General features: G+C 33.0%; 1 protein-coding gene across 1 annotated transcript in view; it reads left to right on the top strand.

Annotated features, from left to right (window-relative positions):
- Positions 1-16,317, top strand: part of LOC127705238 (uncharacterized) — a 64,976-nt gene extending 48,659 nt beyond the window's left edge. Inside the window, exons 6-7 of the mRNA XM_052209576.1 lie at positions 1,793-2,092; positions 13,510-16,317. Of these exons, the coding sequence (XP_052065536.1) occupies positions 1,793-2,092; positions 13,510-13,916 (707 nt within the window). The 3' untranslated portion in view covers positions 13,917-16,317. The remainder of the gene's footprint in view (positions 1-1,792; positions 2,093-13,509) is intronic.
- Positions 16,318-17,335: the final 1,018 nt, after the last annotated feature.

Here is a 17,335-nt window from a genome sequence, read left to right as displayed (position 1 = left end):
AAATCTTTTAATATCCTAAGACAAGAAAATAAATCCTGGTCTTCTAGCTACAGATTCATCTTTTCTACTGATATATTAAAAATGACTAGAATCATGCTAATAAACTTATGATAAAGGCTTGTAAGCTCATCATACAAATATGACACCTTTTCTAGACCACAAAACAGCAAGCGCAAAATATGTCGCAAAGAATTTGTTGTCGCACACTAAAACCCCCATGGGGACTTTCAAAAGTTGGCAGGTATGAGAAATCCTCTTGAAGTGTAGAATCCCTTATTGAAATGTAGTATCCGTTATAAATTAATCAGCATGTCTGGCAATTCCATTTATTATAAAACTTCTTTTTTATACACTTATATACACCGCCACCATACTTAATTCTGTATATTCAAACTGGTATATACAATCATTTAAAATCTAAAACTTAATCGACTCAGCAACTGTCTTTTCACCTTTGTCTCACTTGTGACTGCTTCTTCATCGTTAGAATATATCCAAAATACACATTAAAAACTAAAACTTGCTCGACTTAGCAAAGGTCTGTTTCTCCTTTATCATACTTATGACTAACCCAAAGATGCACATTAAAATCTAAAACTTGCTCGTAGTTAACACCTATCATATACACCTTAACAAATTTACTGACTTATTTATTCTTATACTTAGAATATACAAAGAATACACAATAAAATCTAAAACTTGCTCGACTCAGCAAAAATATTTTTCTCCTTTATCATACTTATGACTAACCGAAAAATGCACATTAAAGTCTAAAACGTATTCATAATTTACACCTGTCATATTCGCCGTAACAACTTTACTGACTTATTTATTCTTATACTTAGAGTATATGCAGAGTGAACTTTTAAAATCTAAAACTTGCTCAAATCAATAAATGTCATTATCACCTATACCAGACTCACAAAATTATTACACTAAATGTCTCTTTTATCTGGCAGCACTATTTAGACAGTCTTTAAAGGATCAAACTTGATCTCTTCTGATCTAGAGCAAAACATAAGTTACTTGTCTTGCGCTCAATGTTTATATTATGAATATATTATGATATATTATGGCTCGTTATTTTTAGAGAAATTTTTTTTTGAAAAATGTCTTCTTATCATAGGATTTTAAATCTGACATAAAGGTGTAATAAGTTATTTCAAACTGATTGACAAATTAAATATCACAAAAAAAATTCCAAATTTGAGAAGCATCCTCTTGTAAGATGTCATAAATAAATGATATATAATATAGGCATAATATGCATGCCAATTTGTTTCCTCAAGTCAAAATTGTGTTGAAAAAAATTTCTTTAAATAATTATTGATTTCTGAGAATCGTATTTCCTGCTATGATTTAAATGAAAAAGGTAGTGTTTGCAACTAGGAAGTGATTTTTTGTGTTAAAATGTTTGGATACCAGCCACTTACGAAAATGATTACCGAAATACACGTCTTTACGATTTGATTTAAAAAAATAATAATCAGGAACACATCCTGAATTAATTGCTGATGTCAAAATTTATGGAAATCCACAAACTATGAACATTTGCTTTGAATGCATCAGTCTCTTTGCCTCCCAAAAAATATGCAGACAGAGCCCTTGTTAACATATCAGTGTTATTGGTTGGTTGCATAAAAAGATAAGAACATTTTTGTAGAAAGAACATTTCAATACAAAAAGACAGTTTTAAAGGAATCTATATCCTTATTTACTCTGACATTGCATACCATATGCAAAAAAGTCATGCACTAATGATCTAATGCATAATAATTCTTTATGACTACAGATAGGATCAGAGATAATGCAGACAGAATCATACAGAATATACAAACCAGCCAAATTCTAGACCATATGATGACACATCTGGTGATATCAGCAGACGACAGACGTGATATTGAACATTATCCTCGACAAGATGACCAGAACAAAGCATTGCTGGATATTGTGATTAAAAGGAGAGAACCTGCTTACAGTGTGTTTGTTGATGGATTACGTAATTATGGATACGAAGATATTGCTAATGATTTGAAATGTTATTCAGAGAAAATGGGCCCAAGTACAACATCATTAACTGCCGAGAATAAAGGTATAGTTAGTTTGTGTTGTATACACTTGCGCAGTTGCTTTTTCTGTTACTTTGTTAATTTGGCACATTTGGATTTTAAACACCACCACTGACAATATTCAAAGCTACTTACTTTTAAACCCAAGGGTCTGGAAATGGTCATATTTGCTAGTCATGACCTAACTGAAAGCAATTTGGGCTCAACGGCAGATTGGGATTTAGGCTTTTTTTTTAAGAAATACTTTTGGCCATTTCATTGAGATCAGGTTTCTTAATTGCCATTTTGCAATAGTTTTTGTTTTGTTATCCCTTAGACTTTCCTGTAATAAAACTGCCACTTCAGTATAGTATGATAATACTGAGGTCCGTCCTAATAACCATATCAATGCCTCCAGGAAATATTGGCTAGTGATAGCTAATCACATTTTACTTGTGTTTTTAATTCACACTTGACAGTGATCACAAGCTCAGAACTAATATTAAAAAGACATTAAAATTCCATGACAACTTTCTTCATTATTTAATAATTTTTAAGCAAAGACAATTGTCAATTCTGTTTTAAAATTAAAACTTGATTTATTTACGTAGAGAAAAGTAAATGTCCAATAGTCAAACGCTTTATTTACTATGTAAAACTAATACGTGAAATAGACATGCAAAACGATTTCATTATAAATTAAACAAGTGCAACTATATCTGTTTTGTATTCAAACACTTTTAATGGTAATAAAATTTAAAATCCGGTGATTTCCTGTCAAAATTTGATAAACAGACAAATCCCAGAAATGATTCTGGAATGACTCGTACTCATGCTTCGGACACATACAATTACTTAATGTGATTTTTTCAGTTTTTAGGATTATCGTGAAACTTCTGGTTTAAATTTAGTCTGCAAAATCAAAAGAAACCTTGGCATCATGTCTGAGAAATTTACCATTTTTAAACTGTTGCATTCCGTATACTGTTCTTGAACGTTTTAGAAAATGGTAAGAAAATTCATGCATTAAATACAACGAAACAGTCAACAGAAGTTCCTTGATGCTTTGAATGTAGTGTGAATAATTTCGACAATTTGAAAAACAATGAAAAAGGGACACAACTTTTAAGTCATCTCAAAAATACCGAAATTGTGTGAAAAAATTCTTGATCCTTGTTCTAACCAATCATTCTTATTTATAGTTGGACAATTATTTGATGTTTCTGTTTATTCACTAACATTGCTCCTTCTCTCTAAAAAATCAATAAAGCCCTATTGTTACTATAAATGAAGAAAACTTACAAAAGAAAACCAAGAGCACGATGAAAATTATAAACCTAAAATAAATGTCAATGCCATGTCAGAAATAAAAAAAAAAAGCAGATAAGACAAAGAACGATCCAAAAACAGTACATTGAAAACAAGATTGATCAACACAAAAAACACATCTAGAGGCTCTTAATGGCCTGTCTTGCTCACCTTGATCAATGTGCATCTCATTTGCTATCTAAAGTGTCTTTCTATCTATTATAGTTTTCAAGATAATAGACAAAAACACAAAAAATGGGTAAAAATTATCATTAAAGAGCAATAATTCCAATTTGGAGTCTACTGACTTTCGACCATTTGCCATATATGTAGATCTTGACTTGTTGTTCATTTCTGCATATTTCAGTTTTTTACCTATCTAATATAATATATCAATTAAAGGTTTTAAGATATTAGGCAAAAATGAAAATATTGGTAAAAAAAATCGTCATTTAAGGACAATAACTCCTTTAACAAGTTGTACGGCAGTTTTGGTGTAAAAAGAAAATAAGATCTTAACATTCTGAACATTTCTGCCCTATCAGATTTTCTATAGCAGTTTGTTAAAGTAATAGATTGATTGATTGATTGCTGGTTGCTTAACGTCCAGTGGTTAAGGTAATAGACATAACTTGTATAAATATTTTCCGCAGTGTTTATCTTTGTTAAAAGAAACCTATCTCATGGTTTAATCCACCATTTTTATACGACCGCAAACAAATTTTTGTGGTCGTATATTGGTATGACGTTGGCGTCGTCGTCGTCGTCCGAAGACACATTAGTTTTCGCACTCTAACTTTAGTTTAAGTGAATGGATCTCAATGAAATTTTACCATAAGGTTCAATACCACAAAAGGAAGGTGGGGATTGATTTTAGGGGTTATGGTACCAACAGTTCAGAAATTAGGGGCCAAAAATAAGCATTTTTGTAACTTCCAGACATAACTTGTGTGTAAGTGTATGGATCTCTCTGACATTGTACCACAAGGTTCCATATCACAAAGGGAATGCTGGGATTGATTTTGGGGGTAATTGCCTCCAAATTTTAGGAATTAGGGGCCAAAAAGGGGCAAAAAACAAGCATTTTTCTAGTTTCATGACAATAACTTGTGTGTAAGTCTATGGATCTCTCTGACATTGTATCACAAGGTTCCATATCACATAGGGAATGCTGGGATTGATTTTGGGGGTAATTGCCTCCAAATTTTAGGAATTAGGGGCCAAAAGGGGCAAAAAACAAGCATTTTTCTAGTTTCATGACAATAACTTGTGTGTAAGTGTATGGATCTTTATGAAATTGTACTACAAGGTTCCATATCACAAAGGGAAAGCTGGAATTGAGTTTGGGGGTAATTGCCCAAAATGTTTAGGAATAAGGGGCCAAAAATAAGCATTTTTCTAGTTTCCAGACAATAACTTGTGTGTAAGTGTATGGATCTCTCTGAAATTGTACTGCAAGGTACTACAGGGTTTAAGCTAGGAATTTGAGGACTTTAGTCACTTTTGCGCGAAATGAAAATCAACCTTATTTTGGGTAGCAGCAAGGGACCTAGGCTGTATATTACTATCTATACATCTTTGTCAGACTTTGAAGGACTTAGGCATACTAGGCAGTTACTGCATGATTTGACTGATGTGGCACTTTAATACGAAGATAAGGATATAAGATCTAGAAATCTAGTTCACAATTTCACTTCAGTTAGTTTCAGGGTACATTCCTAATCAGCAAAAGTTGGGATCCATTTTTTTAAAACTAGGAATCACAGCATAAATGAACTTGTAAGGACTATTTCACTGCATTATTCATACTCATTATCCTTAAAAACGTTTTAAAGCTATATTTAGAATTAATTCTATAAAGTTGGAACCAAGGATTTGTACAAATCCTCATTGGAACAATTCTAATGACTTTAAATTGTAAATTTATCATGAATAGATCACGTTTACTTTCGATTTCCAAATGAAATGAAAACGGGAAGTGACAAGTGGATAATAAATTCAGAATGAATCCGGATTCATCTACGGATTGTTCGTGTTTAAAAAAGACAGGAAATCATCATTTTTTAAATTAAATTTGCTAAATAAGAACTATATTTGTCTCTCTCGTTAATTATATCGTATTTCACGTTTTAGTGTCTTTAAATTCATAAGAATACTTTCGCACATGCGCAGTTCATCGTAAAGAAAGCACCTGTTTGACTCGTGGAAACATTTCTGAATGTTATGAATAAAGTTCTATCTTTTTAATCGAAATTGTCGAAAGTTTTTGATTAAAAGTTATATCAAATATGACGAAAATACGTTCATTTGACGAAACTACGACAAGCGAACTGCAAATTGTGATCGTTTGAGAAATATTGAAATTAAAATGCGAACGGTCCGAGGGAAAACTCAAATGACGAAACTACGACAAAAGAACTGCAAATTGTTCTCGTTTGATAAATATTGAAATTGAAATGCCGACTGACTGATTTTACTGGGGAAAATAATTATGAGGTCGATAAATAATTAACGGATTAGTGATCCATCCGATGGCGATAAGCGGATTATCTGTAATCACAACTTGTAACACCTGTTGTAAATGTTAATTAGCTGAGGGTCAGAAACAATAAGACAGGTAGAATTATATTAATTTCATGCGAAAATATTTTTACTCTTTCCAAATTTAAGTGACGAAATTGATTTGGAATACTTTCGTCATTTTGAAAACCTTTTCGTAAATGACGAAAATGACGAGCGCTAGCAAAATCACTGGGTACTATATCACAAAGGGAAGGCTGGGATTGATTTTGGGGTAATTCCCTCAAAATTTTAGTAATTAGGGGCCATAAAAGGGGCAAAAAAACCAGCATTTTTCTAGTTTCAGGACAATAACTTGTGTGTTAGTGTATGGATCTTTATGAAATTGTACTGCAAGGTTCTATATATCAAAAAGGGAAAGCTGGGTTTGAGTTCGGGGGTAATATGCCCTAAACGTTTAGGAATTTGGGGCCAAAAAACAAGCATTTTTCTAGTTTCCAGACAAATACTTGTGTTCAAGTGTATGGATCTCTCTGAAATTGTACTGCAAGGTACCATACCACAAAGGGAAGGCTGGGATTGAGTTCGGGGGTGATGAATCATAAGGGGGTCAAAAAATTTGGGGGGGGGGATTTTTTTCCCCTTTTTTTTCTTTAAAATTTTCCCTTTTAAATTGGTTATTTCTGATTTATATATAAAAGCAAATAATAATGATATGGTATGAATAGGTAAATTAAAAATTTGTAAGTTCTTAGACCACTTTCATTCTGTGTCAGAAACCTATGCTGTGTCAAATATTTAATTACAATCCAAATTCAGTGCTGTATCAAGCTTGAATGTTGTGTCCATACTTGCCCCAATTGTTCAGGGTTTGACCTCTGCGGTCGTATCAAGCTGCGCCCCCGCGGAGCATTTTATCTACATTAGAAAATGCCTGTACCAAGTCAGGAATATGACAGTTGTTATCCATTCGTTTGATGTGTTTGAGCTTTTGATTTTGCCATTTGATAAGGGACTTTCAGTTTTGAATTTTCCTCAGAGTTCGGTATTTTTGTGATTTTACTTTTTTTCTTACATATGAATAAGTTTCTGCATTTGTTTGATATCATTTATCAAGAATGAAGTTTAAATCTCTTACTACAAAAAAACAGGACAGGAGAAGGTACGATAAGGCCACTGTTTCAGTCCTTCCAATTCGAAAATCTAAGAGTATTATTAATCTACCAAATGACACTCTTTAGACATGTTAGATGTTCATAAGACAAAATTTTGTTTGTGAACAAGATTAATTTTTTTTTATTTGCATTACGTGTAAACTGTCTTAAAAATGCTGAAATAGCCCAACTATGAGATCTTGTCATTATTATTCAGGTATATGAGCCAAGTCTTTTTTTTAAGTCTCCCAAACGAAGTTTGGGAAAACTTATTGTTTTTGCTCAGTTCTTATTATGTCACCCGAATGTCGGGTGACATATTGCTTTTCCTCCGTTTCTTTTTATTATTATTTTTCTTCCACCTATTTTGTCCGAAGTGTTTCTGGGAGTTTAGTGGATCAATCCTATTGAATGGTTAACATAATGAGGTCCAGCATCTAAAGTTGTGCAGGACATCTTCGGAATTTTTAAAATGGCCACCGTTACCATGGAAACAGCACAAATGCGAAAAATAGGAAAGTGTTCCAAACTTAATGAAACTTTACAGAAATCTTAGTTGGCAGATGTAAATGTGGCATTTGACTTTGGAATTTCAAAAATGGCCGCCGTTGCCATGGAAACCGGAGACAAAGTTTTAACATTGGACCCTATGCGAAAATTCTTTTAAGTAGCATTTACTCACTGAAAATGGTAGGTCAAATACCTTGATACTTTTATGGAATGTTCCCTGTCATGTGCCAATATGGCATCCATCTTTGTAATTTTGGAAACGATCATTGTTGCCATGGAAACGGCACAAATTCAAAAATGTCTAAAAATTTCAAAATGCTCCAAATTTACTGGAACTTAATATTAATGTTAACTGGCAAGTAGAGATGAGACTTTAGACATTGGAATTTCCAAAATGGCTCCTGTTGCCATGGAAACAGAAAAAATTTCAAAAATTTCAAAATGCTCTAAATGTTCTGAAAATTTATAGAAAGATGTATAGCAATATATTTATTTGCATTTACTGTTTAAAATATTTCGAAATGGCTGCCGCTTAGTGGCAATGGGGGGCAGGGTGACATCCGCTATTGCTTGCAATGGCAAATCTAGTTATTTTTATTATTCTTCTTCTTCTTCCGCCGAACTTGTCCGCACCTGTTCTCCAAAACCACTGGTCAGATTAACTTAGGGTTTCACAATATGTTAGACTAACATGTCTAGTGGTGCAATCAGGGTTTTGTTTGTGCAATAGGGTTTATAAAGGGGTACTTTGAGGGGCATAAAGGAAGGAGGGGTTTACTATAGAACCCTATGGGATTTTATTTTTTTTAATTTTCAAATGATTATAAGTTGATAACAGTTCGTGATAGACACAATATTTATAATTGAAAATGTTCTTAAAGATAAAGCACATTAAATGAAATAAAAGCTTAGTCCCCAGGGGTCACCCCCACCCCCTGCCATTTGAGAATGTTCTAATATCTTGGAAGTGGTCAAGATCCCCACCCCTAAACCATATATATTCTGGTTAGTCATGCCAAGATGATTTGAATGATAAACAGGGTTAGTTCCCAGGGGTCAGGATGACCCCCTGCCATTTGAGAAAGTTCTAATATCTTGTAAGTGGTCAAGATCCCCACCCCTAAACCATATATATTCTGGTTTGTCATGCCAAGATGATTTGAAAGATTAACAGGGTTAGTCCCCAGGGGTCGTCCCGACCCCCTGCCATTTAAAAAAGTTCTAATATCTTGTAAGTAGTCAGGATCCCTACCCCTAAACCATATATATGCTGGTTTGTCATGCCAAGATGATTTAAATGATAAACATGGTAAGACCGAAGGGGTCATCCCCGCCCCCAGTCATTTGAATATGTTCAAATATCTTGTTAATGGTCGAGATCCCCACCCCTAAACCATACATATACTTGTTTGTCATGTCATGAAGATTTGAATGATATATAGGAAAGGTCCCCAGGGGTTTCCCCCACCCCGAATGTTATAATATCTTGTAAATGGTTGAGATCCCCACCCCTAAACCATATATATTCCTGTTAGCCATGTTCCAAAGATTTGAATAATATATAGGGTCAGTCCCCAGGGGTTCTCCCAACCCCAAATGTTCTAATATCTTGTAAATGGTCGAGATCCCCACCCCTAAACCATATATATTCCTGATCGTCATGTCACAAAGATTTGAATGATATATAGGGTCAGTCCCCAGGGGTCATCCCAATCCAAATGTTCTAATATCTTGTAAATGGTCGAGATCCCCACCCCTAAACCATATATATTCCTGTTCGTCATTTCACATAGATTTGAATGACATGCAGGGTCAGTCCCTAGGCGTCACTAATGCATATCACTTTACTGGACCAAACCAATTTGTACTGGACTTTGCCCAATGTCAGGCGACCATAGGAATGATGAATTATGGGAGCTTCGTTAGGGAGACTTCGTAACAGCATCCTGTTACAATCATTTCTTGTTCTCTTAGCTATAGCGGGTTTTGATAAAGATAATAACAGGTGTTAAATATGAGCTGAGTCTGATAGAAATTGACCTTATGTAAATGAATATTAATACACCTGTTAACTTATTTCGGGTTGCCAAATTCTCTACGCAAAGTCTGTAACTGTTTGAAAATTGATTTGATAAAAAAAAAACACAAAATAGTCCACAATTTATCTTTTGTTTCGTATTTGAATGTTTCAAAACCAGACAGTCTTACATGTGTTATGCATGTACATGTATACGTGCACTTGCATATAAGTTTGATTTCTATCCGACGCAGCTCATATCTTGTTATTCCTCCTGCAAACAAAGTTTGGAGATATATAGGCATACTTGTCTGCCTCAACATCTGTCTGTCCAGACCAACTTCTTTATCATTTGTTGATCCACTTCAAAATTTGTAGAAAAAAAAGATAATGATATGCAACATTACCATGTGAAGAAATTTTATAATGTTTAGTTTATCCTGAATTATACCCCTTTCATCTCAGATATCTTAACTCTTTCCAGAACGAACCTTGTCATTGCAACTCTTCCTTCATGGTTTATTGCATCTTCATGAACAAATTTGTACATTATTTAAGAATTGAATGCTTCTTTTTGTAATTTTATTGGGGTGTAAAAGTGTTGACCGAAGCACATTTTGTATGAAGCGCGGATGAGCACGATCAACACTTTTACAACCCTATAAAATTACTAATTCCTAATGGACTGACCAATATTTATTTTAGTAAAGTCACAGGAGCATGTCAGTAATCTTCATAATTATGTATGAAGCTAGAGAAATAACTTATATTGATTGTTGTTTGCTTTGTGTCCAATGGCGAATATTTCATGAATGTCCTGGATGATGAACAATAAATGCAATAAGTAAGTCCTGTAGTAGAAGCCGACCAGAATGAAGGGCAAGACATTCAAAATGCAGATGGAAAATAAGGGTATATTGGATAGGGAAACACATTTAGCCTTACAACAGGTCACCTTCGGATCCCTCAAAGCTCGGAGGTCCACTTACTATATACAAAGTGATAGGACATGCCGCTGTAAATATATCAGAAATATATTATATGGTCAATAAAGTTCCCATTACTTACAAAAGCCCTGGATTTTTTTCAAAGCCGAAAGTCTCCCCGTAAGTAAACATTACAAAAGGAATATACATACAATTCCCTATTTAGCGGAGTGTTTTTATCAGATATTTTGGTCACACTTTTTATTAGAAAAGCAACATATTGCAAGGTTGTCGATTGCCTTATATTTATAGGATCATGGTATATGGTATTTCTAATATTCCAGTGGGAGTGCTGTCTTTTCCATTTCGTTTTGCTCAAATGAAAAACCAGACACATCTAATACCGGATAATGGGGTGTCGGACTATTAAAGTGTCAGACAAATGGGGGTATCGGAATATTGGGGCGACCTCGAATTAACACCATTATTTAAATTCGATGATCTGTATGTTTCAAATATGTTTGCTAACAATTCTTGTTTAATTTTCGTTAACATTGTACACTCGATTGATACATGCTTCTTGTTTACCTGTAATCTTAATATCAAGTTTTATTTTTCTTTGTCAATATGTGGTACTGTATTAGTATCATGCTGCTTCAGGCAAAGCGTTATATTATCAGACGAAATATAATTCTATCTTATTCTACAGTTTGAAAAAGGTACACAAATGAACTTGATTACTGTCCTTACGTTGAGTAAAATTTGTAATCAAAAGTAAGGACCACCAGCGTTTTTCTTTTACTTAGCTAGTGAAAAATGTCATTATCTTTAAAATGGTCGTATCTCTACACATACAAATATGGTTCAGTCGTAAATAATGGATCGAAGATATTAACCTATGTGATGAATGAATCAGCAATAGACATCAGTAAGACAAAACCAAACAAACCCATTTCATAGCAACAGAAAAAGCAAGATATGCAGTTCAGTAATTGTCTTGTCTATCATTTTGTTCCTTGATTATCAAATTAACAGTACTTAGTAATATAAAAGTGTGATCATTTGCAATTTTTGTCATGGTTTATGTATTTACAGGAACATATATGAAGTTGTTACACAGGTCAGATTTCCTGATGTCAGTATATGTTTGCATAGTAATTTCACGAATAGAAGGTAAACATGGCTTTGAAAAACTGACCAATCGACTCAATGAACTACAATGCATTGTGAGCTTCTACGAGTTTACTACCACTTAAAACACGTGGAATTAGTGGGAAAACTATCAAATTATATAGTGTCTGGGACATTCATAACAAATATTTGTGTGCAGCAAATGTATTAAATGTAAAATATATAACATAATCTTCAATTTGCATGCTCAGATTTAAAAAAAAAAGTTTATTGGTTACACGATTCGACTTTCTTTTTCGCCTTTAAAAAGTAGTTGAACAGGTTTTGTCCATTGTTATGCATTGTACCTGTGCATTAATTTCACGTGAAATAGTGAAATTTCCAATGAAGTGACCAATGTCCAGTATAAAAATCATTCGAGCTCTTTGAAACCTGTCAAAACGGTTTGAAGGAATGGGTTACAGCCTCTCTCTATATATGCTCTTGGATTTTCTTGTATCCTTTATAATGTCATTCAAAAACACTGCTGCTTCGGAAAAAAAAATGTGTAATAAAAAGTGGGGACGGTAAATAGCTTAACATATTTTGTACACTTTTGTCCTTAGATGAAGTCCGTCTGTTGCCAATTTTATCCCAAAATGCCTTTATCAATAAAAGCGAAACCAGTCCATTACAGACTTACACCTGGCCATTATGAATGAGCCCCGCCATTCTGAACGAACAGGGCCTTTGTGGATTTTAAGTTGTTATCAATTTAAATACATTTTACGGGAAAAAAGTATTATGAAATTAAGAGCTCCAAAGAACAAATATCTCCTTTGACCCATACGAAAAGTTAATATCTTTTGATAAAATCTCTTTAGAATAAATGAAGATGGAACATAGATTAAAAGCCAAAATTCATTCAACATTAATTTTTCTTCCATGAAAGAGTTTTTTTGTGAGCAGGTGTATCTTTGATCACTAGATCACCTATTTAGATTTAAACCCCCGCATTCATTGTAAAGCGGATGTATATAGTCCTTTTTTGTATCCACGATTCCAACTTCCTTAACCACTTATCATAATGAAATGAAACCTCATATTCCTAACCATGCAATGCCATTTTGCACTTCATATTTTGTTTTTGGTCAAAATTATTTTTGGGGTTTCTATTTCCTAAAACATATGGGAACCCATATTGTATCCGCAACTCATCCTAAACCACTTATCATGATTTAATGAATTGTTTTTAGATTTGTTATCATATAAGGTCATTGTGAAACTTATATTTGGTTTAGGGTTAAAATACTTTATGGAATTCTATAGTAAATATCTCTTTTCAAGATAATGGAAAATCAATCTTTCTGAAAGTTATTTGTGTTTGTGGTTCATAGAGACAAAGTAATAAATACATACCTTTCCTCGATTTAAATGACCTTTTTAATCATTAAAGTAGATCCAATATCATTACATCAATTATGCGAAAAGCTGGGACATTTTTAGTGACCCCAACCGATATTTGACACACATTTAAGTGTTCCCCTTTTTTGCGAACCCACTCAAAATTCCAGGATCCTTCATTATTTATCTATCTGAATGAATTCAATGTTCATCTTATGGGTAATTGTGTTTTTCACTGTTGTTTCGTAGCTGTCTTGTGGACGAATATATATCTGAAATCATCGTTTAATCATCAATAATAGTAATGGCTATATTTCGGGTAATTCAAACCCTCGTTTCTTCACATAGAAACAACTGTTCGTTAATCTGAGCATGGAACGAATACTTTATATAAGAACTATAAATATAGATTCAAAATTTGAAAAAGTCAGCGAAATTGTTTATCACGCAATGCATGTACAAATGTGTTGTACTGTAAATCCTATATTAAAGGAGAGATTTTTTTTTTGTAGGATTATTAGATTGGACTGTTCCATTGTATAAAATTCGTCTGCAGAAAAATTATTCAGATATCATTACCAGTGTAAAGCATGATATAATAGTAGATCATTTGATATCATGTGCAGTATTGACAATTGGTGATTTTCAAAAGATAAATGCTTGTCCATCAGAAGAGCAAAGGAACAGGAAGTTAATGGACTCACTTTTGCATGGAAATGAGAAGGGATTTACTGAATTTCTCAGCGCTCTACGAAATGACTCAGTTTATGCAGATCTAGCAGATAAAATAGAGAACACAAACATTACAAGCACAGATAGATCAAACATTCAGAGTTGCTACAACGTCAATAAAAGGAAATATGAGCTGAATGTACAGGAGACAGCAACCAATCTTCCCAAAAAAACCAAAGAGAATTAGAAGTGAACAATTATTCAGAGTAATATCCTTTTGGGTAAAACTGTTGTTCATATCTAATTTTACTTATAACAAACTTTGTTTAAAATTACTTTTCGGAAATATGAGCTGAATGTACAGGAGACAGCAACCAATCTTCCCAAAAAAACCAAAGAGAATTAGAAGTGAACAATTATTCAGAGTAATATCCTTTTGGGTAAAACTGTTGTTCATATCTAATTTTACTTATAACAAACTTTGTTTAAAATTACTTTTCGGGTTAATAGTGTCAATTATATTCGTGATGTCCTAGTTTCATCACCAATGATATGTGTTTCAAAGTGACTTTGTCACCCTATTCATTTTTGTCGAGCCTTCGACTTTTGTCGAAAAAGCGAGACATAGCTATCCTACATTCCGTCTGCGTCGTCGTCGGCGGCGTCTACAAATATTCACTCTGTGGTTAAAGTTTTTGAAATTTTAATAACTTTCTTAAACTATCCTGGATTTCTACCAAACTTGGACAGAAGCTTGTTTATGATCATAAAATAGTATCCATAAGTAAATTTAAAAAAAAAAAAAAATCCTGTTTTTCCGTATTTTACTTATAAATGGACTTAGTTTTTCTGCCAGATAACATTACATTCACTCTGTGGTTAAAGTTTTTAAAATTTTAATAACTTTCTCAAACTATCCTGGATTTCTACCAAACTTGGACAGAAGCTTGTTTATGATCATTAGATAGTATCCAGAAGTAAATTTAAAAAAAAAAAAATCCTGTTTTTCCGTACTTTACTTATAAATGGACTTAGTTTTTCTGCCAGATAACATTACATTCACTCTGTGGTTAAAGTTTTAAAAATTTTAATAACTTTCTTAAACTATCCTGGATTTGTACCAAACATGGACAGAAGTTTGTTTATGATCAAAAGCTAGTATCTAGAAGGAAATTTTTATTAAAATTTTGTACTTGTTTATCCATATTTTACTTATAAATGGACTTAGTTTTTCTTCCAGTTAACATTACATACAGTCTGCAGTTAAATTTTTAAAACATTTATTAGATTCATAAACTATCCTGGATTTTCACCAAACTTGGACAGAAGCTTCTTACAATAAAAAAATTGTATCGAGAGGAATATTTTTATTAAATTTTTTCCTCATCTCATTTTTGTTGAGCCTGCGATTAACAGCAAAAGTAGTTGAGACATTGGGTTCTGCGGAACCCTTACAAATTTTTCAATAGCATTGACACAAGTTTTATAGCGACTTGAGTTTCACCAGTATCATCCAGATTACAATTCTATGTTAAAATCTAAATTTGAATTTAGCCTAGAAAATACCTATTTTGCCTTAAGAATTGAAAAGTCAGTTTAATTCAAAAGAAGTTTACCTATGAGGGTCTGGTTGAGATATAGTTTACAGAAAAAAGAATATTAGCCTTAAAAAATATTGAATAGAGAAACTGAACATAAGTCTTAAAGATATGAGAATAACGCTGTTGATCCAATTTCAGGTATTTTTTGTCTCGCCTGCGACGAAAGTCGCAGTATGCGAGACATAGGTATTACTATCCGGCGGCAGCGTAAACTATTTGTATATAGCTTTATATTTCAGAAGGTAGAAGACCTGGATGCTTCATATCTTGTATGTAGATACCTTGTGTTACGAAGTTTCCGTCAATCATATGTCCATTGTCCTTGAACTCATTTTCATGGTTCAGCGACTGCTTGAAAAAAAATTGAGTTTGTTTGTTATGTGAATTTCTCACTTATTATGAGTAGTAGGATAACTATATTTGGTATATGGGTTCCTTGCAACGTCTACATGTCCGTCCGACAGAGTTCACCTGACCTCGACCTCATTTAATGGATCAGTGATCAAGGTTAAAGTTACGTGATTAGGTCCGTTTCTCAAATACTATAAGCAGTAGGTCAACTATATTTTGTGTATGGAGTTATTGTTTTGGGCACATGTCTGTCTGGAAGGTATCATCTGACCTTGTCCTAATTTTTATGGTTCAATGGTCAATGTTAAGCTTTTGTGTTTTATTCTGTTTTTCAAATACTAATAGCAATAGGTCAGCTGTATTTGGTGTATGGAATAATTGTAAGGTGCACATGTCTGTCTGGCAGGTATCATCTGACCTTGATCTCATATTTATGGTTCATTGGTCAATGTTAATTTTTTGTGTTTTGGTCTGTTTTTCAATTAACATACGTAATAGGTCAACTATATTTGGTGTATAAAAAAATTGTAAGGTATAAAAATAAGAAGATGCAGTATGATTGCCAATGAGGTGTATATGTCTGTCTGACACATTTTATCTGACCTTGACCTCATTGTCATAGATTTTTAAAAATGTTAAGTTTCTGTAATGCTTTTTGTAAAACCTTTATCTTTAAGACTTTCAATATAAAATCAATGGCCAGTAAAGCAGGCGAGACATTTCAGCGTGTGCACTCTTGTGTTTATTTTGCTCTGTAACATATGATTTAGTTTGCCACTTTAGAAGCAATTTAAAATATTCTGCAAACATTGATCACATGATAAATGAATACCAGAACATGTTGTCAGTTGAAATGTTCTTATGAGAAAGAAGGAAGAAAGTAATAAAAGTATTTCTGTAAAATTGTATGAAAAGTTTTTAGGAAAAATATTTTTAGTTAATTTACATGATAATAGTTTTATTAATATTGGTTTGCATTATTTTCAATGTCAGTTTTGATAAGGCACTCCTGTAACTAATATCAGAAGTTGTGATGTAAGTAAAGTGCATTCTATATTATTCCATCATATTGTGATGACATTTAGATAATTTAAAGTAAAAATATGGAGAGGTGTCATAACATACAGAGGCAATTATTCCATTAATGAGCATTGGTTATGGTTCATTTGGAACCTTTTCTTATGTATTGTTTAAATATATCGATAACGCATGTTCATATATAAAAGAACAAAAACAAAAAGATCTTGGGTTAGGTCAATTGTAAGGATACTTTCTTAGTGAAATGTGAATTTAAGTAATATGAAACTTAAAATGTTAACTCTGTTGTCAAGCATGGTGTTGTCATTGGAGTTATATATTAACAGCCAACAGTTCTTTTTTCGATGGCATCTGTGTTATCAATCTTCAATAATAATTTTAAAAAAAAAAAATTATCTTTGAGAATTTTAGAGATTAAAGTCTTTGCTATAGAATAGCAATAATAGGTTGTGTTATTATCAGACTTTAGTAAAGTACCTGTAACTCAGTGGTTGTCGTTGGAAGCTGTCTATCATTTCTGATTTTTCCTTTACCATGTTTACTGTTTTGTACTTAATCCAGGCCGTTGGTTTTGTCGTTTGAAGTGGTTCACATTTGGTCATTTCAGTGCCTTTTATAGTTTACTATACAATATGGTTTTTGCTCATTTTTGAAGGCCATGCGGTGACCTATAGGT

Source organism: Mytilus californianus, unplaced genomic scaffold, assembly GCF_021869535.1.
Source record: "Mytilus californianus isolate M0D057914Y unplaced genomic scaffold, xbMytCali1.0.p SCAF_6, whole genome shotgun sequence".
NCBI classification, from domain to species: domain Eukaryota; kingdom Metazoa; phylum Mollusca; class Bivalvia; order Mytilida; family Mytilidae; genus Mytilus; species Mytilus californianus.
This window is presented reverse-complemented; position numbering and strand designations above follow the sequence as displayed.